At 38.8% G+C, this 25,650-nt stretch overlaps 1 protein-coding gene across 5 annotated transcripts in view; it reads left to right on the top strand.

Annotated features, from left to right (window-relative positions):
- Positions 1 to 10,499: 10,499 nt before the first annotated feature.
- The window catches only part of FXR1 (FMR1 autosomal homolog 1), a 60,809-nt gene continuing 45,658 nt past the window's right edge, over positions 10,500 to 25,650 (top strand). For 2 of the 5 annotated variants that reach the window (XM_049629560.1, XM_049629559.1), the window contains exon 1: positions 10,502 to 10,641. In XM_049629560.1, coding sequence (XP_049485517.1) covers positions 10,591 to 10,641 — 51 coding nt within the window. In that variant the 5' untranslated portion in view covers positions 10,502 to 10,590. Of the gene's footprint in view, positions 10,642 to 25,650 lie in introns of all 5 variants that reach the window. The other 3 variants (XM_049629562.1, XM_049629557.1, XM_049629561.1) reach the window with 3 other exon arrangements.

The following is a 25,650-nucleotide window of genomic DNA, read 5'->3' as shown; positions in this document are numbered from 1 at the left end:
CCAACTCTTGATTTCAGCTCTTGATTAACTGCTCGGGGCTCTATCCCATGAATTGTGAGTTCATGATCTGAACCGAAATCAAGAGTCAGACACTTAACCAACTGAGCCAGCCAGGTGCCTGGAGAATCAGTATTTTAATTTAAGTGTGAGACTCATTTATTTGAAAAGACTATGGGTTCTTTGTGCAGTTTATTTATTTTTATTTTTATTTAATGTTTATTTATTTTTGAGAGAGAGACAGAGCATGAGCAGGGGAGGGGCAGAGAGAGAGGGAGACACAGAATCTGAGGCAGGCTCCAGGCTCTGAGACAGAGCCTGATGCTGGCTTGAACTCACAGACCGCGAGATCATGACCTGAGCTGAAGTTGGACGCTCAACTGACTGAGCCACCCAGGCGCCCCTGCTTTTTACCTTCTAAGAAGAAAAATTCCCTAAAAACAAGGACCATCCATTTATAGATGGTCCATCTATAAATTGCATTCACTCTTATTTTACTTTCTCCTCAAAAGCTTTCCTAGGAAATCTCATCCACTTTCCTAATCTTAAATGCTAAATATTCACCATAGGCTCCCAAAACTTAATCTCTACCCTACACCTCTACTAAACCTTCACAGAGTGTTTTCAAAACATCTCAAATACAGTATTTCCTGAACAGAACTTATCTCCCTCCACAAATCTCCCCTTATGTTCTAAATTAATAGCATCATTATGTGCCCAGTTGCCCAGGTAAAAGCTAACATTTATCCTTGAGTCTCTCATTTCTCATCATATATCTAACTATTAGGTCCCATTGCTTCAACGTTTTAAATATCTCAATTTTATCTCTTTTTTGTCACTCTTATTGCTTTTATTTGAGTTTTATTTATCTCTTATCTAGCTTGCAATAGCCTTTTATCTGGTTTCTGTTTTTACTGTGATTTTTAAATCTATGCTCCTCTCTACTGATAAATTTTCTTTCTTAAAACCCAAACGTAGTTAAGTGATCACCCTATTTCTGAACTTGTGGTGGCTTGTTCATTATCTGACTCCATCATCGTCATTTATTGAGCACCTATCTAAAATATACCTGACATTCTTCTAAGTTCTTTGTATATATTATTTCATTGAATCCTTATATCAATTCTTTTGGAGTAGTCATTTTCATTCCAGTTTTACAAGTGATAAAACCAGGGCACAGAGAGGTTAAATAATTTGCCCAAGGTTATAGCTAGTAAGTGGCAGAGCTAGCAGTTTGACTCTAGTGTTGTTACTTTTACTTTACATTACATTACACAGCTGCCTTTCAGAAATACAATAATTCCGAACCTCTTAACATGGCTTACAGTATTTGTCCCAATGTTTACTAAATTTTTGTTTAGTAAATATTTATTAAATACCAAGTGCAGTTGGGGCGCCTGGGTGGCGCAGTCGGTTAAGCGTCCGACTTCAGCCAGGTCACGATCTCACGGTCCGTGAGTTCGAGCCCCGCGTCAGGCTCTGGGCTGATGGCTCAGAGCCTGGAGCCTGTTTCCGATTCTGTGTCTCCCTCTCTCTCTGTCCCTCCCCCGTTCATGCTCTGTCTCTCTCTGTCCCAAAAATAAATAAACGTTGAAAAAAAAAAAAATTAAAAAAAAAAAATAAATAAATACCAAGTGCAGTTGAGTATAAACCAAAAACTTCCTTCAAAGAGCTTACAGGTTGGTAGAAAATGAGTGCAATATGTTTCAATTAAGTGGCATAATACAATGACATAGAAATATTCCCATATTCTATGTGAACAAACTAAAAATCTTTAACTGGACTGAATTTTCCTATTTCATGCATTTGGTCATTTTTCACATTGTTCTTAGGTTTGGAATGTATCCTTCTTTGACTACATGATAACTCGTGTCTTCAAGGTGCCACTTAATTGCATTCCTCCTTGGAATATCCACTTTACAGGGGCAGAGTTGTAACACAGTATGTTCTGTTGAATCGTCATTGCTTATTTATGGGGCTATTCTCTACCTCAACCCCCAGACTTCACCCACTGCAGAGGCCAATAGCTGAGTAAGTCCAGGCTGTCCTGTGCTTCCGACCAACCTACGAATTAGAGTTTTCTATGACCTCCTCCTTGGGTTCAATTAATTTGCTAGGGTGGTTCACAGAAGTCTTTACTTAGGTTTACCAGTTTATAATAAAGGAAATTATAAAGGATACAGATGAAGAGGTACATAGTGTGAGGTCAGGAAAGATCATGAGCATGGGAGCTTCTGTTCCTGAGGAACTAGGATGCACCACCCTTCCAGTATGTGGATGTGTCATCAAATCTCCTTATTCAAGAGTTTTCACAGGGTCGGCTGTGTGGCTCAGTTGGTAAAGGATACAACTTTGGCTCAGATTATGCTCTTGCGTGCAGTTCATGAGTTGGAGCACATGGTGCTCTGTGCTGACAACTCAGAGCCTGGAGCCTGCTTTGGATTCTGTCTCCCTCTCTGTCCCTCCCCCGCTTGTGCCCGTGCTTTGTCTCTCCCTCAAAAAATAAATAAACATTAAAAAAAAAAAAAAAAGAGTTTTTACAGAGCTTTAGTTTCCAGCCACTCCACTCTTGTCCTTCCCAGAGGTCAGAAGTGGGGCTGAAAGTTCCAACAGCTCTAATCCCTTAGTCTTTTTGGTGACCAGCCCAATTCTGAGCCAGATAAGGGGTTCCATGCTAAAACACATTAGCATAAACTCAAGAGTGTTCAAAAAGGCTCCATGTGAATAACAAAAGACACTTGCATCACTTAGGAGATTCCAAGGAGGAGAGAGAGACAGAGACAGAGACTGATTAAAGAATTACCTCACAAAACTGTAAGGGCTGGTGAGTCTGAAATCTATAGCTAGGCTAGCAGAATAGAAGTTCTGGCAATTTTGAGTCTAAAGGTCTTATCCCATTCCTTTCAATGGGTGTATATTATTTAATTTTATGGATAAGTTTGCTCTAATTATTGCTGTATGAAGGGTTAATTTAGCATTGATTTTTATTTCTTACCTTTTTTATTTATTTTTTCTTAATTGGGACTATAAATTCCTTCCACCAATAAAAATCCTTATGAACAATCTTGCAACCTTATTGAGTAGATCTGTGGAATAAATTCCTACAAATTGAATTGCTGGCTTAAACGGTATGATTAATTTAAACACTGAGACCATTGAAAAATGTCTCCAGGGGTGCCTGGTTGGCTCAGTCGGTTAAGCATCTGACTTTGGCTCAGGTCATGATCTTGTGGTTCGCGAGTTCAAGTTCCTTGTGGGGCTTTGTGCTGACAGCTTAAGCCTGGAGGTGGCTTTGGATTCTGTGTCTCCCTCTCTCTTCCCCCGCCCCCCTACTTGTGTTCTCTCTCTCTCAAAATAAATAAATAATCTTAAAAAAAAAAAAAAAGAAAAATGTCTCCAAAGAAGTTGAACCAATTTACACATTTGTGTACCAATATGACTCTTTTCCAATTTTTTTCTAAAATGTTTCATCAAACTTTATTATATATTTATACATATTTATTATTTCTAGATAGTTATATTTTTATAAGTCATTATTTTTCAGAGATGGAAAAAAGTGGTATCTAGATGTATTTCTTTTGTTGAGAGTTTTACTTGAGTTTAAATATGTATTGACCATTTATATTTAGTTTTATGTCAATTGTTCATGTCCTTTATCCATTTTTCTTTGGGCTTATTTGTTTCCTTATGATTTGCAAGAGATCTTTGTTTAGTAAGGAATTCAGTTATTTTCCCCCTCAGGCTATATTTTGACTATGACAAATATTTTCTTTCCATTGAGAAGTTTTAAATGTTCATGTATTCACATTTCCAAGTCTTTCCCCATTGGCTGCTGGATATTTTGTTTTGGCAGAATCAAACAATAGTTTTTAAACTATTTACTATATTTACCTGTTTTGGCAGATATTTTGTTTTGGCAGAATCAGTCAAACAATAGTTTTTAAACTATTTACTATATTTACCTGTTATTTACCATAATTCCATGGTTATTTTTACCCTTAAGTTTTTGTTTCAACTGGATTTATTTTGAAGTAGTAGAGTAGAAATGTTAGTAGTCTAGTATCATTGTGTCTTAACATTAATAAAATTGTCTTTCTCACTCACATATAATTCGAACTAGAAAATGACAGAGCTGGGGCACCTGGGTGGCCCAGTTGGTTAAGCATCTGACTTCAGCTCAGATTATCTCATGATTTGTGAGTTTGAGCCCTGCGTAGGGCTCTGTGCCAGCTCAGAGCCTGGAGCCTGCTTTTAGATTCTGTTTCTCTCTCTCTCTCTCTGCCCCTCCCCAGCTCAAGCTCTGTCTCTCTGTCTCTGTCAAAACTAAATAAACATTAAAAAAAAAAAAAAAAAAAAAGACAGAGCTGAACTTCAGAAGGGCAATCCACATTCAGAGCCTATGCTCTTGATTTTATTATTTGTAATCTAGTCTTTTTTGCTTTAAATTCAACTTTACATTAGGTTAGGGCTGTGGGGAGGAATGAGATTCAATTTCTGACTTGCAAAATAAAACTTATATGGTGCCTTTCTTCTTTCACTCTAGTTGCCAATATCATAATAAATAAATTGAGGCATTATAATATGAAGACAACTGAACTCAATAGTTAGGTTTAATGTAGTTTTCTTTAATATTAGTTCTTATACTCAATGACTGATAACATATATTGTGATCAAAAAATTAAAAATGCCTGTGGAGCAAAAGCTAAAATATTTTAAACTATGACCCCTGAGTCTTTCATTAGCTATTTATGATATAGGGCACAATTTATCTTGGAAACTATTGGTTGAAATATTAAAAGTTATTTCACACAGTCTTTTTTTTTTTAAGTTTATTTATTTTTGGGGGCTCCTGGGTGGCCCAGTTGGTTGAGCATCCAACTCTTTTTTTTAAAATTTTTTAAACTTACATCCAAATTAGTTAGCATATAGTGCGACAATGATTTCAGGAATAGATTCCTTAGTGCCCCTTACCCATTTAACCAATCCCCCCTCCCACAACCCCTCCAGTAACCCTCAGTTTATTCTCTGTATTTATGAGTCTCTTATGTTTTGTCCCCCTCCCTGTTTTTATATTATTTTTGTTTCCCTTCCCTTATGTTCATCTGTTTTGTCTCTTAAAGTCCTCATATGAGTGAAGTCATATGATTTTTGTCTTTCACTGACTGACTAATTTCACTTAGCATAATACCCTCCAGTTCCATCCACATAGTTGCAAATGACAAGATTTCATTCTTTTTGATTGCCGAGTAATACTCCATTGTATATATATACCACATCTTCTTTATCCATTCATCCTTCAGTGGACATTTGGGCTCCTTCCATACTTCAGCTATTGTTGATAGTGCTGCTATAAACATGGGGGTGCATGTGTCCCATTGAAACAGCACACCTGTATCCCTTGGATAGATGCCTAGTAGTGCAATTGCTGAGTCATAGGGTAGTTCTATTTTTAGTTCTTTGAGGAAGCTCCATACTGTTTTCCAGAGTAGATGCACCAGCATGCATTTCCAGAGCATCTAACTCTTGATTTTGGCTCAGGTCATGATCTCATGGTTTGTGAGGTCAAGCCCTAGTCAGGTTCTGAGCTCACAGGATGGAGCCTGCTGGGGATTCTCTCTCTCCATCCCTCCCCAGCTCTCTCTCTCTCTTTCTCAAAAATAAGTAAATAAACATTTAAAAAATAATAAAGCTTATTATTTATTTATTTATTTATTTATTTATTTATTTATTTATTTTAGTAATCTCTACACCAACGTGGGGCTTGAACTCATGATCCTAAGATCAGGAGTTGCTTGCTCTTCTGACTGAGCCATCCAGGTACCCGTATTTCAGTTTCTAAATCTTTGTTTCTTTCTTCCTTTCTTGAGAAAGGAAAACTCGTAGTCTCAAATTAGTTGGGTTAAAATTATTTTCCAGTGCAGTACCTTGAAAAGATTTAAAATGAATATAGCATGTTTCCATAACACATTTCATTAATACAACTCAAACTAAATATAGTGCCAAAAACTTGATCAAAACTTAAATTCTTAGTGTTTCAGTAGCTGTGTACATACAAAGTCTCATTGGGTGCATACTTAATTCTGTTTTGTAAATGTTTATTTAGGGGCACCTGGGTGGCTCAGTCAGTTGAGTGTCCAACTTCAGCTCAGGTCGTTATCTCATGGTTTGTGAGTTTGAGCCCTGCGATGGGCTTGCTGCTGTTAGCCTGTCAGCACAGAGCCCACTTTAGATCCTCTGTCCTCTTCTTTGGCCCTTCCCAGCTCATGTTCTCTCTCTCAAAATAAATAAACATTAAAAAAAAATTTTTTTTAATGGTTTACTTGTTTATTTTGAGAGAGAGAGAGAATGAGAATGGGTGGAGGGAGCCAAGGGGAGGGACAGAGAGAGAAGAGGGAGAGAATCCCAAACAGGCTCCATGCTGTTAGCTCAGAGCCTGACCGGGGCTTGACCTCACGAACCATGAGATCATGACCTGAGCTGAAATCAGGATTTGAATGCTTAACCAACTGAGTCACCCAGGCACCCCAATTCTATTTTTTTAATGTTTATTTATTTTTGAGGGGGAGGAGAGGTAGAGAGAGAGGGAGACAGTTTTTGGTTTTAATTTTTTAAAATGTTTATTTTTGAGAGAGAGAGAGAGAGAGAGAGAGAGAGAGAGCATGGCCAGGGTAGGTTGCTGCCTGTGTTCTCTAGGATTTTGATGGCTTCGTATCTCACATTTAGGTCTTTCATCCATATTGAATCTATTTTGGTGTATGGTGTAAGAAAGTGGTCCAGGTTCATTCTTCTGCATGGTGCTGCCCAGTTTACCCAACAGCATTTGTTGAAGAGACTGTGTTTTTTCCATGGGATATTCTTTCCTGCCTTGTCAAAGATTAGTTGACCATATAGTTGTGGGTCCATTTCTGGGTTTTCTATTCTGTTCCATTGATCTATATGTCTGTTTTTGTGCCTATACCATACTGTCTTAATTACTACAGCTTTGTAATATAGCTTGAAATCCAGAATTGTGGTGCCTCCAGTTTGTTTTTTTTTCTCTTTCAGGATTGTTTTGACTATTTGGGGCTTTTGCAGTTCCATACTAATTTATAATTTTTAAAATTAGAAATGGTACTACTTGCCAATGCAGAGACTTTGGAAAACAGAAAACAGGAAGAAAATGGATCATTTATGATGCTACTGCTTTAAGATAACCAATGTTAATATTTTGGTAGAAGTCTTTACAATGTATTTTCTTTACAATTTTCTGTACAAAATTGATTCCACATGATATTTAACAATCTTCTTTTTATTAGTATATTATAAACATTTTCTCATATTAATAAATATTACTCTAAAACTTCATCTCTAATGGCCACAGAGGAGTCCATGGTATAATGCTAGAAAAATGGAAATATTTTTGTGAGAATCAAGTGATTTGCTCATTCCAAAAGATCCAGATATGTAAAAAATACAACAATTATAAAATTTATGGCTACCATAAGTTTCCCCTGTGGAAATATACACTATAATAAACACACACAATATTTTAAATGTGATTATGCATGTTGCCTTTCTTTTCCTTTAATGATTTTTTTTTACTTTTACTTTTTTCCAGTTTTATTGAGATATAATTGACATTCTTTCCTTTTCATGACAAACGTCTAAGATGATGAAAATAGATCTATTCAAAATTCTAAACTTTGTGTAATATTTCATTATGAATATAACAAACAGGGTCACTGATGGGGATTTGGAAATGGAAAAGGGAGGACTTCAATCCTAGTCTGCTACTTAGAACTTGTGTGATCTTAGATAAATGTCTTTGCTGTGAATCTCAATTGCTTAATGGAAATCATAGGTCTACCTAGCAGGAGTAGTAAAGTGTTAGCGGCAAGAGGTCGGGGGTAGGGGCAAACTCGCATGTTTTTAGCATGCAAGTCCTGAAGAGGACCAACTTTTATTCTTCAAAGTTCAGATAATATGGAATGCTTTAGTTTGTCTCCAAATGGAATTTTTGCAGCCCTACCCAAAGTCATTCACACTGAGAAGTAGAAGAAAACAGTGCATAGTTCTCCAGAGTAAATTACATCTAAAGACCAGGTGAGAATGACCAGAAGAAGCTACCATAATGCACATTCCAGACTACTAGAGCTAGACATCTCAACACCAAGACCCTCTGGCTCCAAGGAATGACACCTGCTTACTCTGAGAGGAGATGTAGATCAGAACTCCATTCTCAACAGGACATGTAGATCAGAACTCCATTCTCAATAACCCCTCCAGCACTCTCTCCCCAAACAAAGATGGGACTCCCCCCTTTCCTTTCTGAGTTTCCTGGATACTCACTCTGTCAATTGCTCTCTCTATATCTTCAGTAAACTGCTCTCACGTCCTGCTAGCTTACATTTGATTTCCATCCTATGTCAAGCCAAGGACCCTTTTGGCTGGTCCTGTGGGACCCCCTCGGGGTCCTTCAACCTGGCCTGCTGGTATCAATATGATCAGCAATTTCAATTCTACATATATTAATGAATACATACATCTATACAATAACTTGTACAGGAATCTTCATTGCAACATTTTTTCCTAATAGACAAAACAATGTAAACAACTCAAATGTCTATCAAAGGATGGATGAATTAATAAAATGATGTTGTATATCCATACAATGGTATACTTGACAGTAAAAAGGAATGAATAGTGATACATGGATGCTACAACATGGATGTAAATTGAAAACACTGTATAGGCTAACTGAAAGAACTCAGTCATAAAAGACCATGTACTATATGATTCCATTTATACGAAATGTCTAGATTAAGAAAATCTATAGACAGAAAGTTAGAGATTGCATAGTGTCTGGGACTTGTGTGAAATAGGGGGGTGAGGGGCGCCTGGGTGGCTCAGTCGGTTAAGTGTCTGGCTTCAGCTCAGGTCATGATCTCACAGTCTGTGAGTTCGAGCCCTGCGTCGGGCTCTGTGCTGACAGCTCAGAGCCTGGAGCCTGCTGTGGATTCTGTGTCTCCCTCTCTCTCTGCCCCTCCCCTGCTCATACTCTGTCTCTCTCTGTCTCAAAAATGAATAAAAAACATTTAAAAAAAAATAGGGGGGTGATTGCCTACAGGTACAGAGATTCTTTTTGGAGGGATGAAAATGCTGTAAAATGGATTGTGGTGATAATTGCACAACTCTGTGAATGTACTAAAATCCATTGAATGGGACACTGTAAATGGATGAAATGTATGGTATGTGAATTATATCTCAATAAAGCTGTTGGAATAAAAAGCAAACTAGGGCATTGTAATTTGAAGGATCATAATAGGATGATATTAAAAAGTGTTGGGCAGATGAAGCCCTTAATAAACGGTGGCCATTACCCATTGATGAATTCAGTTTAATTACAGTTTCCTCACCATAATTAACATTGTAAAAAGGTCATTTTGTACAGTGCAAAACAATACTGAACACTGTTATATATTGTTTTCCTTCTGAACATTTGGAGATGTAGATGTGCCGATGAAAGGTTATGTACATTTAAGACCCCCTGTCCTAGAAAGGCTGGGCCCATGGGCGTTTCTTTGAGAATACAGTGTCAGCAAATCACCCTTTTTAAAGAATTTTTTCTGTCAGAATGCTAATAAGACACACACATAAAAGAGTCCTAATATTTTTTCCAACGGCCTTGCTAGGGGAAATTTTTTTAGTATGGTTAAAATAGATACTCAAAATATCTCCGTCATAATGCTTGGTAGAAAGCCATACAAGATGATTCTGCTTTGATCCTTTTCGTGGAAGTTTGCAGGATTTGCGGAAGGGGAAACCATGGTCTCCCGCTCAGAGCTAAGTTTCTCCGCCTACTTATAACAATGGGTACTAACCTAAACTCTGCTGCAGGTTGTACACACTTCTGACCCAAAACTAACAGCTTTAGCTTGACATTTAAGCATTTGAAACGTTAAACAGGTGGAGGGAGGATTCAGGCGAACTGTGAGGAGGTGTGGAACTGCGGAATTTGAGTCAACGGAGGGCCATCCGACTTAAATAAAAACGAGTGAGGTGAAAGAATTCGGAGAACATAGGTACATTTTTATGCTCCCTGCTCAGCCCAAAAGTTGTGCCAGTGGACAATTGGAGCCCCCAAAGTTGCCCTTCCGTAGGTGAGGAAGCTACTCCAGGGCTACCAGCACTTGCAAGAAGTTTAGGGCAGAATGCCCGAGCCCCAAGGAAAGCAGATGCGTGGGGCAGGCGGCGTCAGGGAAGCTCACGCCTGGGCAGCTGGAGGCACCCACTGGCCGGAGCGGGCAAGCCGCGGGCACTGGAGGGCGGGGACGTAGGGGCGGGTCAGCAAAGGTCGGGCGATTGTGTCGGGAGGCGAACGGGGGCGTGGGCGGCGGCGGGCGGAGCCCAGGACGAGTGATGTAAGAAAGCGAGGGATCTCACTGGGAAAGTCGGGGTCGTTGCTGTGAGACCCCAGGGGTGTGGGGCGGGGGATCCCAGTCCCCTCCGTGTTTTCCCCGCCCCTCCCCCCGCCTCCTTTACGCCCCTCCCCCCTCCTCCCCTCTGGTTGGAAAGTTTCTAGAATCTCTTCCCAGCGGCCTTTGCGGTTCCAACATGGCGGAGCTGACGGTGGAGGTTCGTGGCTCCAACGGGGCTTTCTACAAGGTACCGACCCTTTTGCCGCTTTGTCGGGTGTTGTGGGGGTTAAGTCAGGTTTGGGAGAATGCTGGTGGTCCTGGAGAGTGAGCTTTGGGGTCGAAAAGGACGGCCAGGCCGAAGCCCGAGGCTCCTGGTTTCCTCGCTTCTCCCCCCTCCACCCGCGGTTTAACGGTCTCGGGGGCCCGGGCTCCGTTATGTTTTGAAACAACACGTCGGACACCTCTTGTGTTTTTCTACTTATGGACCTTCTTCTTGGATGCTAGTGCAGTCCTTGGCTGGCCGGTGAAGAGAAGCCCAGTCGCTGCTCGGCGGCGGGGAGCTTCCCGGGAGTAGGCCTGAGCGCCGGGAGGTTAGGGAGTCGTGAAAGGAGGTGGTGGGATTGTGTGGTCACAGCAGCTCCCCCGCCCCTCGGACTGAGCCGAGCGGGAGCGCGTCGGCCCGCTGCTCCGACCCCTCCCCACCCCTTTGAGGGGGGGGGGTGCGTCGCGGAATCTTAAGAATTCACCTTTGTTTTAGGGTTTTGGGCTAATAAACTTCAGTGTCTGATTGGGAAGCGGGTACCGAATTGAGGGTTAGGATCGAAGGGAAAACAGGAAAACCTTTTAATGTGGCGGGTTGAAATATTTTTGCGGCCTGGGAATTTGGGCGGCGCCTTAGCCCCTCTATTACGGAAGAAAAGGTTAGAGTTATAGGCTTTAAAGCAAGATTTAAAAAATGAAATCGATAAGGGAGACGGGTGGGGAGGTGACTAGTTTCTTTATATTGCCCAGTGTTTTTGGAAAGAAGTGTTGATTTTTTTCTTCCCCACGAGGTTTTTTGTTTGTTTGCACCGGGAGATGCATTACGGGATCGGGCTGGAAAACAGAAGAGGAATTCGAGAGTAGAGGAATTTAGTGGGGGCTTCCAGTGCAGGGGTCACGTAACTGAAAATGAAATCCTTACAATTTAGTTTTGCCAATATAAAGGTCCCTTGTCCCGATTCTTTCTCCAAAAGTATACCACCACAATGTTTCGAGATCAATACAAAATCTCCCCAGCTGTTGTCTGTCAGTCAATCTCACTAAGCCAGGATCTCAAATGTTTGAGAGTCCTGGCTATTTTTATGAAGGGCCTTCTCCTAAAACAGGAGTATTGTGCGTACGCAGAATGCATTCTCCCAGGGTTTCATTTCGGCGTACCTTTCAACCCACAGGATTTTGTTTTACTTGATGGTCGTAATTTCCTATTTCAGCGTTGTTTTCCTTTTGTAGTTTACTGATAAGCTGTGTGGATTTGGTTTAACTGTCACGTGGTAGTAGCATGGTGGGGAATCGCAGTTGGCGTCTAAAGGATCTCCCTAAGCTTTTTACAAGTTTAAGTCGCCTTAGGTGGTCAACATGAAGTGAAAACTGCCTGGTGGAAAGGAGTCTTTTTGCTTGACTAGATGTATTAGCAGTTAAGATTTAAAACTTGGTGTCAGACAAGACCCAAGTGAAATTTGAGTAGATATTTCATTGACTTCTGTTATTGAAATCTAGTGGTTGCCTTCTCAGACCCTAGATACAATACAGTTGTGGCACAGTGCACAAAGAATGGGCTTGCCATACTTCTGTTAAGGGTAGGTAAGGTTCATCGTTTTTTGCCCCCCCCCCCCCCGGAAAAGTTTCAGATTCCTACTCTTTGCTGATACAATTGTGTAATGGAGGTATACTTTTCTTTCCTCTTGGCAAATTGAAAATAGAAAAAAGATTTTTTGTCTTAAATCATTTCACAGCATGTAGATGGTAGAACATTTCTTGTTTAGCCAAAGTATTGTGTTGGTTGCTAAATAAGCTGTTTTTCATTTCTTATTATTTTGTAAGATTCATTATGTAAGGTCATCAGTTTACTAAAACTTTAAAGATTGGTTTTTACAGTCTTGGGTTTTTCATAGTTTTTTAAAAATTAAATTCACAATATTCCCATTTTGGAACTCTAAAGTATTGTGGATTCTTACTCATACTCTACAAATCTACTTGATTCTACTTAGATTTTGAGTCCATTACTTATTTTTACTTCATAAATAAAGGTGGTTCTTTTGCAGAGGTTGGGAAAGATCCTAGCCACATGGTACCAAAATAATTGCACTTGAACATACAGAATTTTATGTCCTGTCATAATCCACTTGTACTTTGTGGAAACTGAGATCTTTAGAACTCTGAAAAGAGTGGGAATGGTGAAGTGGAAGGAGCCCTGGAATTGAAGTTAAATAAATGGGAATTCTAGGTCTCTACTTCAGTTTACCATTATCTGCCAGTGGACTCTTGAATAAATCTCGAGTCCGTTTTCTTTTGTGTAAAATGAAGGGTCTGAAGTAGTTCAGATTACCAATTTTTTTAATCCACAGAATTGCCTACTTGGGGAAAAATTGATTTATGGCACAAGCAATAGTATTTTTAAGTATATGAGTTTTTAGGTTAATTTGCATGTGGTAAAATTCACCTATTCTGGTACACAATTACATGAGCTTTGGTAAAATGTTGTGTAACCACCATCAACATTGAAGAGAAAGAAGAGTTCCACTGTGCCCCCCAGTCTTCCTTATGCCTCTTTGTAATCATCCTGTCTTCTCACCCTCAGATCCAAGGGGGTTTTCCTGTCCTCATAGTTTTGCCTTTTCCAGAATGTCCTATAAATAGATTCATACACTATGCTGATTAGTATTTTGAGTCTGGTTTCTTATATTTAGCATAGCAGCAGTTTAATTTTAAGTAAAATTTCTTAATTTAAACAATAATAGTGGTCAGTGAGGGCATTTTCAAAACAAAAGTTGCCTTGGGATAACAACTGTTAACATTTTAGTTTATTGTTTCATAGTGTTGTTTTTTTTCTTTTTCAATGTGCAGGTGATTCTGATTTTCCTTTTTTTTTTCCCCTTCCCCCCATATACACACACAGCTGTAAATGTTGTAAATCTCAGTAGAAGAATTTCAGAGTCCTGGGTTTAGTAGCCAGTGTCACCATTCCTTGAGGCAGTGTTCTGTAGACCTTTATTACAAATTTTCTGGTGGAACTGAAACTGCATTTTACAAGTTAATTGGAATCAGTGAAAAGCTGAAGATGTGACCTAAAATTAGGATCGTTTTTTTCTTCGGTAAAAACCCCAAAAAACAAAACACGTAATATGTTTTGCATCTTGCCTTTTTTTTTTTAAACGACAAGTGGATCTATAGTTGTTAAAGAGATAAAAATCTTGATACATTAATGGGAGATATGTTAATTAAGTACCTGATAGGGGATATAATTTTATATAAAAATTTGTGTTTATAGCCTTTTCTACCTAGAGTGAGACATCTTCGGGTTTATACTACTGGCCATTTAAGGAGCTTTTCTAAAAAAATATTTAAGATAGAATTTACATTTTATGATTGTTAGCGTATTTATAGAGTTGTGTAAACCTTATCACAACCTTACTTTAGAACATTTCTATTACCATCCAAAAAAAAAACCTTATGCCCATTTGGAGTCATTAAAATGCTTTTTAACTGATTTATTATATAAATGGGCTTTGTAATTGCATTGCAACTTGCATAGCCATGGGCAGAATATCATTTAAATGGAAGTTGAAAGTAACCCCTCAATTCCTAGCTGATGTAAAGGAAAGTTTCCATGGTGTTCCAAGCAAATATGTAATCTCTAAGATGGATGAATGAAATTTCAGGCCTTCTTTGTAAAAGAATTACTTTCAGAGCTCTATGATTTCTGCTTTTACTAATTGACTCCAAATTTCATTTTGTTTTTTAATTGTAAGTTTATTTATTTTGAGAGCGGTGGGGAGGGGCAGAAGAGAGGGAGAGAGAGAATCCCAAGCAGGCTCCCCACTGTCAGCACTGAGCCTGATGCAGGGCCCAAACTCCTGAACCTCGAGATATGACCTGAGCCAAAACCAAGAGTCAGTCGCTCAATGGACTGAGCCACCCAGGGATTCCTTGACTACAAATTTCAGAGCAATGCAGTGTTTCCAAAATTTCCCATTACTTTACCTTAATATTAAAATGAAGTTTGAGAGAGTAAATTAGGCAATAGGTTTATTAACATTAATAAATGTTGTAAAACCTATAGAACTTTAGTAAAGGAGTTTTCTGGGAGTGTACTGATCTTTCAAAGTTAGTTTAGCATATTGATTTCTTTGTGCAGATTAATAATTTGGGAAAAGATGGTGGCTACTTTTTTTTTTCTTTCTTTTTTTTTTTGAAGTTCATTTATATTTGAGGGAGAGGGGGAGAGAGCGCATCCCAAGCAAGCTCTGTGCTGACAGCACAGAGCCCAGTTTGGGGCTCAATCTCACAAACTGAGATCATGACTTGAGTTGAAATCAATCAAGAGTCACATGCTAACCCACTGAGCCACTCAGGCTTCCTGGTGGCTGATTAATATTAGGGAAACTGTTAAATTAAAACCCTACATTTCCAGATATTTTAAAGATTTTTAGTTGTACCTTTTTTTATTATTAAATTTAATACATGTACAAATGGGGTATCTACACAGATGTGGAAATTCCAAAGATTGTCCTAGTTGTTTTAAATGTTTTAAAATGTCTTTTGAGGGGCGCCTGGGTGACTCAGTCGGTTTAAGCGTCCGACTTCGGCTCAGGTCATGATCTTATGGTCTGTGGGTTCGAGCCCCGCATCGGGCTCTGTGCTGACAGCTCAGAGCCTGGAGCCTGTTTCAGATTCTGTGTCTCCCTCTCTCTCTGACTCTCCCCCGTTCATGCTCTGTCTCTCCCTGTCTCATAAATAAACGTTAAAAAAAATGTCTTTTTATTAAAATGTGAAAGAACTAAGATTTAACTGGAAAGGCCACTTAATTTTTAAAAATTAAACTTAAATGCTGTCTGTAAAGTTTTGATAAAAGCAGTATGTAGGGGTGCCTTGGTGGCTCAGCTGGTTAAGTGGCTGACTCTTGATTTCAGCTCAGGTCATGATCTGATCTCCCTGTTGTGAGTTTGAGCCCTGAGTGGAGCTCTGCTTGGACAGCGCAGAGTCGGCTTGGGATTCTTTCCCTTTCTTTCTCTTCCTGTGTGTGTGTCCCTCCCTCCCTCCCTCCCTCCCTCCCTCTCTCTCTCTCTCTCTCTCTCTCTCTCTCAAAAATAAACATAAAAAAAGTAGCGTGTAAGTATAAAAAACCTGAAAACAGAAAAGCAAAAAATGAAAAAATTTTATCTACCTAGACATAAATCATCAAGGCCTTGGCTTTATGTATTAAGAGAAAACATATTCTTTTCCATGTTTTCACGCACCTGTACATTTTCTGTAACATCAGATTCTTGTGTGGGTTATTTTAAATAATAGTTTACTATAAGTGCCTGTTATTTGCTGGATAGTCTATGAAGCTTATATGTATTTTCTGATTTTTTTTTTTTGTCTCAAAGGCTCCATGAGGCATGTGTTTTTATTCCCATTTTATATATTAGGAAACTGACAATAACCCATAACTTTGTCCAAGACTACACTGTAGCCGAAAAGAGATTTAAATCTAGGGCTTCTCACTTCCAGTGCCTAGTTTAGTGTGACATTAGAGGATCTTCAAAGGAAATCTCAGGGTAGTGAGATTAATTAGACAAGGCAGACACTTGATAATTCGAGAAGTGAGGTTTTACCACAGTGTTAAGGATGTAGCAAACTAGCTTTTTAAAATTTTTTTGTTTTTTTTTTTTAAGGGTGTGTAGGCAGGGGGGGGGGGGGGGGGGCAGAAAGGGAGAGAGAACATCCCAAGCAGGCTCCATGCTCAGCTTCGAGCCCCACGTGGAGTTTGATCCCACGACCCCAGGACATAAGATCTGAGCCCAAATCAAGAGTCAGATATTCAACCAACTGAGCCACCCATGTGGCTCATTTTAAAAAAATTTTACTATTTTTTTTTAAGCAATCTTTACACCTATTATTGGGCTCAAACTCCTGACCCTGAGATCACCATGCTCTTCTGATGGAGCCAGCCAGGTGTCCCAAACTAGCTTTTTTTTTTCTTTTTTTTTTTTTTTAAGTTTATCTTGAGATCTCAGAGAGTATGCTAGCGCATGAGTGAGGGAGGGGCAGGGGGGTTGAGAGAATCCCAAGTTTGTGAGCTTGAACTCACAAACCTTGAGATAGTGACCTGGGCTGAAGTCAGAGACCACCCAGGTGTGCCCCCCCCCCCCATTTTTTAAATGTATGTTTATTTTGAGAGAAAGAACTCCAGTGGGGGAAGGGGGGGGGTAGAAAGAACCTCAAGCAGCCTCCACACTGCCAGTGCAGAGCTCAGTGTGGGGCTAGATCTCTTCAACCGTGAGCTCATGACCTGAGCCTAAATCAAGAGTTGGATGCTTAACCTACTGAGCCACCCAGGAGCTGCCCTCTTTTTTTAAATAGTGAGAAGAGCAATATTTGTTGCATGAGTGACTCCACTTCTTGTACTAGGTGGTTGTAAGACCTTTTTTCTTTCTTTCATCTGCAGTATTAGGCAGTTAGATTTAACAGTTTATCAAGTGGTCTCTGCTAGGTTCATTTAGGTCTCATTTAGCTCCTAACAAAGCTACTGTTTATTGGCACCCAGGCTATCCATCAGACTGCACAGGTACTTTTCATGAACTTATTTCATTTAGTCTTCTCAATCACAGTGAAGGGGAGATAATGTTATAAACAACTGAGGAAATGAGACCAAGTGAATCCAGGTCCATAAAATTAATAGACTGATTCATGGTTCCCACTGGTCTTTCAGACTTCACTAAAGTGTGATTTTTAAAAATACACATAATTTTATCACACATTAAAAAAACCCAAAATGTAACATTAAAAAAAAAAAAAACAGAATTTACTATGGATGTTAATTTCTACAAGTTTGCTGTGCTACAGTACACAAGTTAATAAATTAGAAACATTCACCATCAGGAGCTTTAAAAATTTAACTGTAGTAGCCCTTCAGAAAGCTACAACCTGCATTTTAAAAAGTATTTTCTCTACAAAGAATGTTATCAGCTGTATAACAATCTGTACAGCTTTTATTGAGCTGCACTTGAGTTCACATTCTTAGAACAGTCGGCTGAGTACACACCCACTCTACACACATCGTTACAGGATAGCCAGTTATTCTTTTTTTTTCCTCTTCATCTTCATTTTCTTCCTCTTCATCTTCTTTGAGCCTGTTGGCCTGCCAGGGCCTTTCTTTTCTGCCTCAAAGTGTGATTTTTTTTTTAAAGTACAAATATATAGCTTAAGAAACTATTATTAATTAGATACAGTTACTAACAAGCTATTAATACATATTAATACAGTTGGAGTCCGGAACTAATTGAGAGGATTCCTGGAGAAATGATTTGATCTGTGCCTTCACATTACAAAAATTTCTTTCCAATATGATAGCCATAAGCCACAGGGCTGAAGTATGTTAGTGCGAATTGAGATGTGCTTTAATTGTAAAATCTATATTGAATTTCAAAGAGTTAGTATGAAAAAAAGAAGGTAGGACATCATAATTTTAGAATCTTGATTACATGTTAAAATAGTATTTTGGATATATTGGGGTAAATTTGAAGTTAATTTTGCCTGTTTTTTTTTTTTTAAACTTTAGTATGGTTACTAGAATCTTTAGATATTTGCCTCAGATTATAATTTATGCTAGACAGTTATGATTTAAATATACTGTCCTCTCCTGGCTTTACATTATTCCTTGTATGAAGTATCTTGGGAAATATTTGAAATGCTTCCTATATGCATATAAAGTTGACCTTTTAACAACATGGGTTTGAACTATCTGTGTCCTCTTACATATGTAAATATTTTTGTTGTGATTTTCTTAACATTTTTCTCTAGCTTTACTGTAACAAGAGTATATATAACATATAAAACGTGTTAATAGACTAATTGGTAAGGCTTCTGGTCAATAGTAGTCTATTAGTATTAAGTTTGGGGGAATCAGATAATACACATGGTGGGTACCCCTATCTCTTGGTGGTTCAAGGGCCAACTGCATGAAACTTACTATTCACATTTTCTTATTCACATTCAAATTTTCTTATGACATGGCACCTCTGGGTAATCTGGCCACATAGTGTTGAATATTAAAAGGCTTTAGAACATTCTTTGGTGGATGTTTAGCCAATAATAAGAGATTTTTGATAGCCCTGTTAAATTTCCTAGTACCAAGTCTTAAATACCTTGAGCAAAACAAAATGAAGCAACACAAAGGGTTGCTTTGTTGTTCTGAATGTGTATATTTAAATGTACAATTCTTAGGGGTCTGAATGTGTATATTTAAATGTATAATTCTTTGGGGCGCCTGGGTGGCTCAGTAGGTTAAGCCTCCAACTTCAGCTCAGGTCATGAACTCATGGTTCGTGGGTTCAAGCCCCACCTCTGGCTCTGTGCTGATAGCTCAGAACCTGGAGCCTGCTTCAGATTCTTTGTCTCCCTCCTTCTCTGTCCCTCCCCTGCTCGCACTCTCTCTGTCTCAAAAATAAATAAACATTAAAAAAAATTTAAAAAACATAGAATTATTTTATTTGTGCTTATATTAAAAGATGCTGAAAGCTGTGGCAAAATTTGGCCAACATTAAATCTCAGTTAATTATCAGTTGTTTTAACTTGTCTCCTTTACTCTAAGCCCCAGCATTTTTTGCTTAGCCTTTTTGGGAGAATGAGTAGCAGTCTCCCCCAGTAATAACTTATGAAGTTTGTAGTTATTGTTGGCAGAAGCACATGCATTCCTTGTGATCTCTTCAGGGTCAAGAATTTCTCTCAGGCTTCTGTTCTCCACCTTTCTTAACACTAGCTAATTAATAATAGTAAAACTTTTCTTCTTTCTTTCCCGTTTTGTAACCTTTTGCTTTTATAGTTTTTCAGGTGGTAGGATATTTTCAAGTCTTAAATTTTCCAGTGACTTGAGAATGTGTATTTAGTACATAGTAGACCTTCCTTATGTGTTTGTTGAATGAACAAGTGATTCAGTCATTCTTGGCTTCAAGACATTCTTTGATTTGTTTTTAAACTTAGGCAATATAATAGCATATACACAAAATTGACTTCATCATTTCTGATTTTGATTCATTCAATTTAAAATTTTTGGGGGGGGAGGCATCTGGTTAGCTTTGAAGAGCATGCAATTCTTGATATCAGGGTCTTGAGTTAAAGCCCCATGTTGGGTGTAGGGATTACTTGAATATTAAACTTTTTTTTTTTTTTAACGTTTATTTATTTTTGAGACAGAGACCGAGCATGAACGGGGGAGGGGCAGAGAGAGAGGGAGACAGAATCGGAAGCAGGCTCCAGGCTCTGAGCCATCAGCCCAGAGCCCCACGCGGGGCTCGAACTCACGGACTGCGAGATCGTGACTCGGGCCGAAGTCGGACGCTCAACCGACTGAGCCACCCAAGCGCCCTGAATATTAAACTTTTTTAAGGCTTACATATTGATCCTTGTTGAGTTCTGATGTTATCACTGAATTTTATGGGTACATAGAACCATAGGGAACTTCAACTCTTTGCAACTGGAAAGGTCACAATAGTTTTGGGTGGCCATGTGGAACCAGTAAGTGATTCCATTTTCTTTTCTTTTTTTATTTTTTTTTCATTTATTTATTTTTTGACAGACCTAGAGAGACAGAGCCCAAGTTGGGGAGGGGCAGAGAGAGGAGACACATAATCTGATGCAGGCTGCAGGCTCTGAGATGTCAGCACAGAGCCCGGTGCTGGACTCGAACTCACAAATCATGAGATTGTGACCTGAGCCGAAGTCGGATGCTTAACTGAGCCACCCAGGTGCCTCAAGTAATTCCATTTTCAAGGAGAACTGTTGGGTATTATAAATTTGTGAAATTAACAATCCAAGAACATTGTGGTATGTAAGCATTAGTAGGTATTTATACATCCTTAGGAAATTCTCATATTGTCATTTTTTAAAATTTATTTTTATTTTTTTTAAGATTTATTTTTTTAGTTTTTTTTTTTTTTTTTTTTTTTTAATATTTATTTTTGAGAGAGGGAGACAGAGCATGAATAGAGGACGGGCAGATAGAGAGGGAGACACAGAATCCAAAGCAGGTTTCCAGGCTCCAAGCCGTCAGCACAGAACCCAACACGGGGCTCGAACTCAGAAACCACGAGATTGCAACCTGAGCCAAAGTCATTGAGCCACCCAGGTGCCTCATTGTCATTTTCTTTTTTTTTTTTTTTTTTTTATTCAGAACTCTTAAGTGCTCAATACTAAGGAATGCTGGAGGTTTACCTGAAATAATTTTTTCCATGGTAAAATTTACCCCATTATCCAATAATTTAATGTATAACGTATTTAGTAAATTTGCAGACTTTTATCTGTGGAACATGTGTCCATTGATTTGAAATGATGTCCATTTCTAGATTTAGTTATGTAGGTTTAAAAAAAAAAAAACATTTTTTTTTTAATGTTTAATTTTGAGAGAGAGAGTGAGAGTGAGAGCCGGGGAGGGGCAGAGAGAGAGGGAGACACAGAATCTGAAGCAGGCTCCAGGCTCTCAGCTGTCAGCACAGAGCCTGATGTGGGGCTTGAACCCTCAAACTGTGAGGTTATGACCTGAGCTGAAGTCGGGCACTTAACCAAATGAGTCACCCCGGCGCCCCTTCAAAAAAATACTGTTTGAAGTTAAATTTGATTGCAGTATCAGTCTTGAATGGTTGTGCCTGCTACTGGAATCAAATTACAATTCACATCTTTTAGGTGTTGTAAGCATCAAACTAGTTTGTTAATTAGAATGCAGAATTGAGATCTCTAGAGATGGAAAAATTAAAAAAGTGTATAAATGTGCTGTATGGAAAAAGTGCTGGTTGACAAAGTGTTTTAAGATATATTTATACATACACATATGTATAATTATACACCCATGCATTAAGTATTCATGAACTTGCTTTAAGTTTTTTTCCTTGCTCCCATTTGCCACTTAATCTCCTCTCATTCACACTCCATTTTAGGTAGCATAACCAGAGCGTATCGTACTAGATTTTTCTCTGTACTCCTATAATGGTGCATAGATAAATATCTATGCACGAATGTAGGGTTTTTTTTTTTTTTTTTTTTTTTTTTTAGTATTGCTCTATGTAAGTATGATAATCTATTTTGGCTGTTTTCACTTGGAGTGTAATTTATTTTTAAATGGTCATATAATGTTCCATGGCAAGAATTATGAAATCCAGCCATTCCCCAGTTAATAGACACTCACTTTGTTCTCACATTTTTGCTACTCCACATGTTTCCATTGGATAAGTTTCGAAGAATGGGATAGGTTGGTGGAAGAGAGCTTTTTTAACTTTAATAAATGTTAAAATTACTTGCCACAGGGCTTGACCCTTTGTATTTCCTCCGTCAGTAAATGTAAATGCTTTTCTTTACATCGTTGCCAGAAAATTGGTTCTATAATCTTTAATTTTGGCCAGTTTCTGTTGGACCTAAAGGATTATCATATCGGAACTTTGATTTGTAGATTTCTATGTGAGAATTTTAATGTTTGTTGGCCATTTGGATCTGCTTTTCTGTAAATTGTTCGATGTTTGCCCATATTCCTGTTGTGCCTTTTGTCACTTTTTGAGATCTCTTAGGATTCATTTATTGTTAAGAGTGTCCCCTTCTCATTTAATTCTTGTTGACTTTTTGGTATCTCTGGGTTGTAGAGAAGTTTTATGTTTTACATACTGAACTATTTTTTTCCTCGACAGAAACCAGAGTTTCTAGTTCTGGCTAAACACAGCCTGTGTCATGTTTATACATATAATTTCCTAAATTCTTTTGTGGTGTTTTCATTTATTTTATCTTAATTATAAGACTTATGTTTGAATATTCATAGGCAAATGTGCTAGTACCATGTATTAAAAAATCATCTGTTTTAAAGGTGTTTTGTTTTGTTTTTGCATGTGTGGGAATTATGAGGAGGGTATCCAGCATCCAGGAGAGCTGGGTCTCATTCAGGGTTGATAGAATATCCTGAGAATTGCTGCAGAAAGTCTTCTGGAGTGCTCTGGGAAGACCGTAAAGAGTCCTTGAAGGAGGATGTGTGACATGTTTTGTGGCAAAAATGCAGCCACCTAGGAGTCTTATCCTTACCTTACTGCCCTGGGGCCCTCTTGTTTTACCAATCACATAGTAAGTAGTGTGTATGCCACCCAGTCTTTAACAGCGAAAACACTGGGGGCACCTGGCTGGCTCAGTTGGAAGAGCATAGGACTCTTGGTCTCAGGGTCGTGAGTTCAAGTCCCATGTTGGGTGTAGAGATTACTTAAAAATTAAAAAATCTTAAAAAAACAAACCCAAAACAGTGAAACCATTGCACTCTAGTCTTTTTAGCAAGAATGTTTTCCCCCTTCCTTAATGAGGTCTTTTTATATCTGTTACCTGAATATATAGTCCAGAAACATAAAATGTTTAAATGTGAAATATTACTTGACATAAAAGCACTGGGAGGAAGGTTTTTAGATGGTATTTTTTTAGGGAGAGGAGTAGTTTTAAGTACTTCTGGCACACCTTTGAGTGCGTGGGAATACCTTGATTTAAGAAGCTTTGATTCCTTCAGCTTACAAATTGAGACATAAAAAATTAGGCAATGATGATGACCTGTATTTGGGAACCTATTATCTAAGTCCGTTATAATCTGATAGAGTTTCTCATCTGAATTATATAGAAGCACTATTTTCTTTAATTTTTCCGAGGTTAGTGCATAGCTTGTACCATTCTAGATGCATGGGAGAGAAGTTCATCACACATGGTAATGCTTAGTGAATGGATTGTATGTATTCTCTTAATACCCTGGTTGAGAAATACTGTGTGCTATATTCAGTTGCCTTATTTTTACCCTTGTAAAATGGATCATAACATGTAGAGTGCAGAGCAGGACAAGAGATGATTCTGATTGTTGACATGTTGGTTTGAGGTAGGAGAGTGAGCCAGCAGCAGAGATGACCTGTACAGTTGAAATTGGGGTTTAGAGTCCAAGGAATAGGTTACTTTTCTGTACACAGATTTGGTAAGTTCGTGGGAGATATGTACAATTTCATTGTATCTAAAGTGGTATCAGTTCTAAGTGGCACTAAGAAATATTGCCAGTTAATCTTAGTGGATGTTGATGTTTATTGAAAGATTATTTATTAAAGTTTATTTATTTTGAGAGAGAGTGGGGGAGAGGCAGAGAATTCCAAGCAGGCTCTGCACTGTCAGTGTAGAGCCCCGTGCATGGCTTGAACTCATGAAGCGTGAGATCATGACCTGAGCCGAAATCAAGAGTTGGACACTTAACTGAGCCACCAGGCACCCCTTTATTTATTTTTCAGTATTTTATTTTTTAAGTAATCTCTGCACTCAACGTGGAGCTCAAACTTACAACCCCGAAAGAGTTGCATGCTCAAGACTGAGTGGGCCAGGGGCTCCTGAAGGGTTTCTTAAACATTTGAATGCATAAAATGGAAGGAGTAAGCAAATTAAATTGGTTAAAGTATCTTCACATTCAGGTGATTGTGTTTCTACTTACAGTATCTTCCTCAGTGCCAAAGAGAGCATTGATGTTGCAAGCATACTTTAAAAAGAACTCTCCTGGGGGCGCCTGGGTGGCTCAGTCGGTTAAACGTCCGACTTCGGCTCAGGTCACGATCTCGCGGTCCGTGAGTTCGAGCCCCGCGTCGGGCTCTGGGCTGATGGCTCGGAGCCTGCTTCCGATTCTGTCTCCCTCTCTCTCTGCCCCTCCCCCGTTCATTCTCTGTCTCTCTCTGTCTCAAAAATAAACGTTAAAAAAAAATTAAAAAAAAAAAAAAAGAACTCTCCTGTATTAACTCCAGGGTTTTCTTGCAAGAATTTTCGTCCACTCTGTAAGTTTTGGTGCTGGTGTTTTCTTGATTTTATCAGAAGGTGTCAACAGAACTACCTTCTGGTAAGAAACCTTTATCCTTGCTTTTGTTGGTTTGCTGAATGAAATGCCGAGAGGTTGCAGTCAAGTGCCACAGAAAATTGCAAGCAAACCGAGTTTGAGGGTATTCAGTGACATTTATATCCTGGCTGCCATGTGCCTATCTGCTGTTCTCTTAAGATGCCATCAATTTTAAGATGTATCCTGATTTCAGAGAGATTAAATTAGAAGTGAAGAGCTAGGAAGGTAGACTGGGGCCAGACAATCAGTAAATAAGTAGGTAATTGATCGAGGGATAACAAGTGATCATCAAATCCATGGGGGTAGTTTTTGGGGGTAGTTTTTGGGGGTGGTGGTGGCAGAGGAAGACCTGAGGTGAATTTTTATATGCTGTCAACTTTTCCTTTCTCATGAGTTATGTTTTCATAATCCTATTTATGCACAGCAGTAACTTTTACTGATGTAGCTGGGGAAATGGAGAGTTAGCACAGAGGAAACAAAGGATCTAAGAAACTGAGCTCAGTGCCTTTAAGATATAATTTTTTAATCCACTTAATTTTTAGAAATACAGTATTTTGTCACAGATTTGCTTATAATTAAGCCATCAGCTGTGATGTTTTAACACATTGGAAAAGGCATCCAGAAATATAGAATTAAAAAATTTGTTTTTAATTTTGGGGGAGCCCCGGGGGGGGGGGCACAGAGACAGGAGCCAGAGGATCTAAAGCGGGCTCTGTGCTAACAGGCTGACAGTAACGAACCTGATGTGGAGCCACCCAGTTGCCCCTAGAAGATGAGTTTTTAAATTCAGCATTTACAGCCTCTTATGGAGTGAATTTGGGGGCTGTGTGCATGTGGTTTCAGCTTCCCTTTTACAAAAATGAAGGATCTGGAAGGGCTATAAAAGAAAAATACATTTTTTTTTTTTAGGTAAACTTTACGCCCAACGTGTGGCTTGAACTCAAGGTTCCAAGGTCCAGGTGTGCTCTACTACTGAGCCAGTTAGGCGCCCTGGTAGAAATTTTATCTTCAGGATTATTAGTTAACTTTTCCACAGACAGGGTCCCTGATTCATCTGTCCTGATATTTGACTATATTTATAATCTCATTCTTCCCATTCCTGAAGTAATTCATACCATGTTTTTTTCTGTTTAATCAGTAAGATTC

This window comes from Panthera uncia, chromosome C2 (genome assembly GCF_023721935.1).
Source record: "Panthera uncia isolate 11264 chromosome C2, Puncia_PCG_1.0, whole genome shotgun sequence".
In the NCBI taxonomy this organism is placed as follows: Eukaryota; Metazoa; Chordata; class Mammalia; order Carnivora; family Felidae; genus Panthera; species Panthera uncia.
The sequence above is the reverse complement of the archived record's forward strand: the minus strand, read 5'-3'. Positions and strand labels throughout refer to the sequence as shown.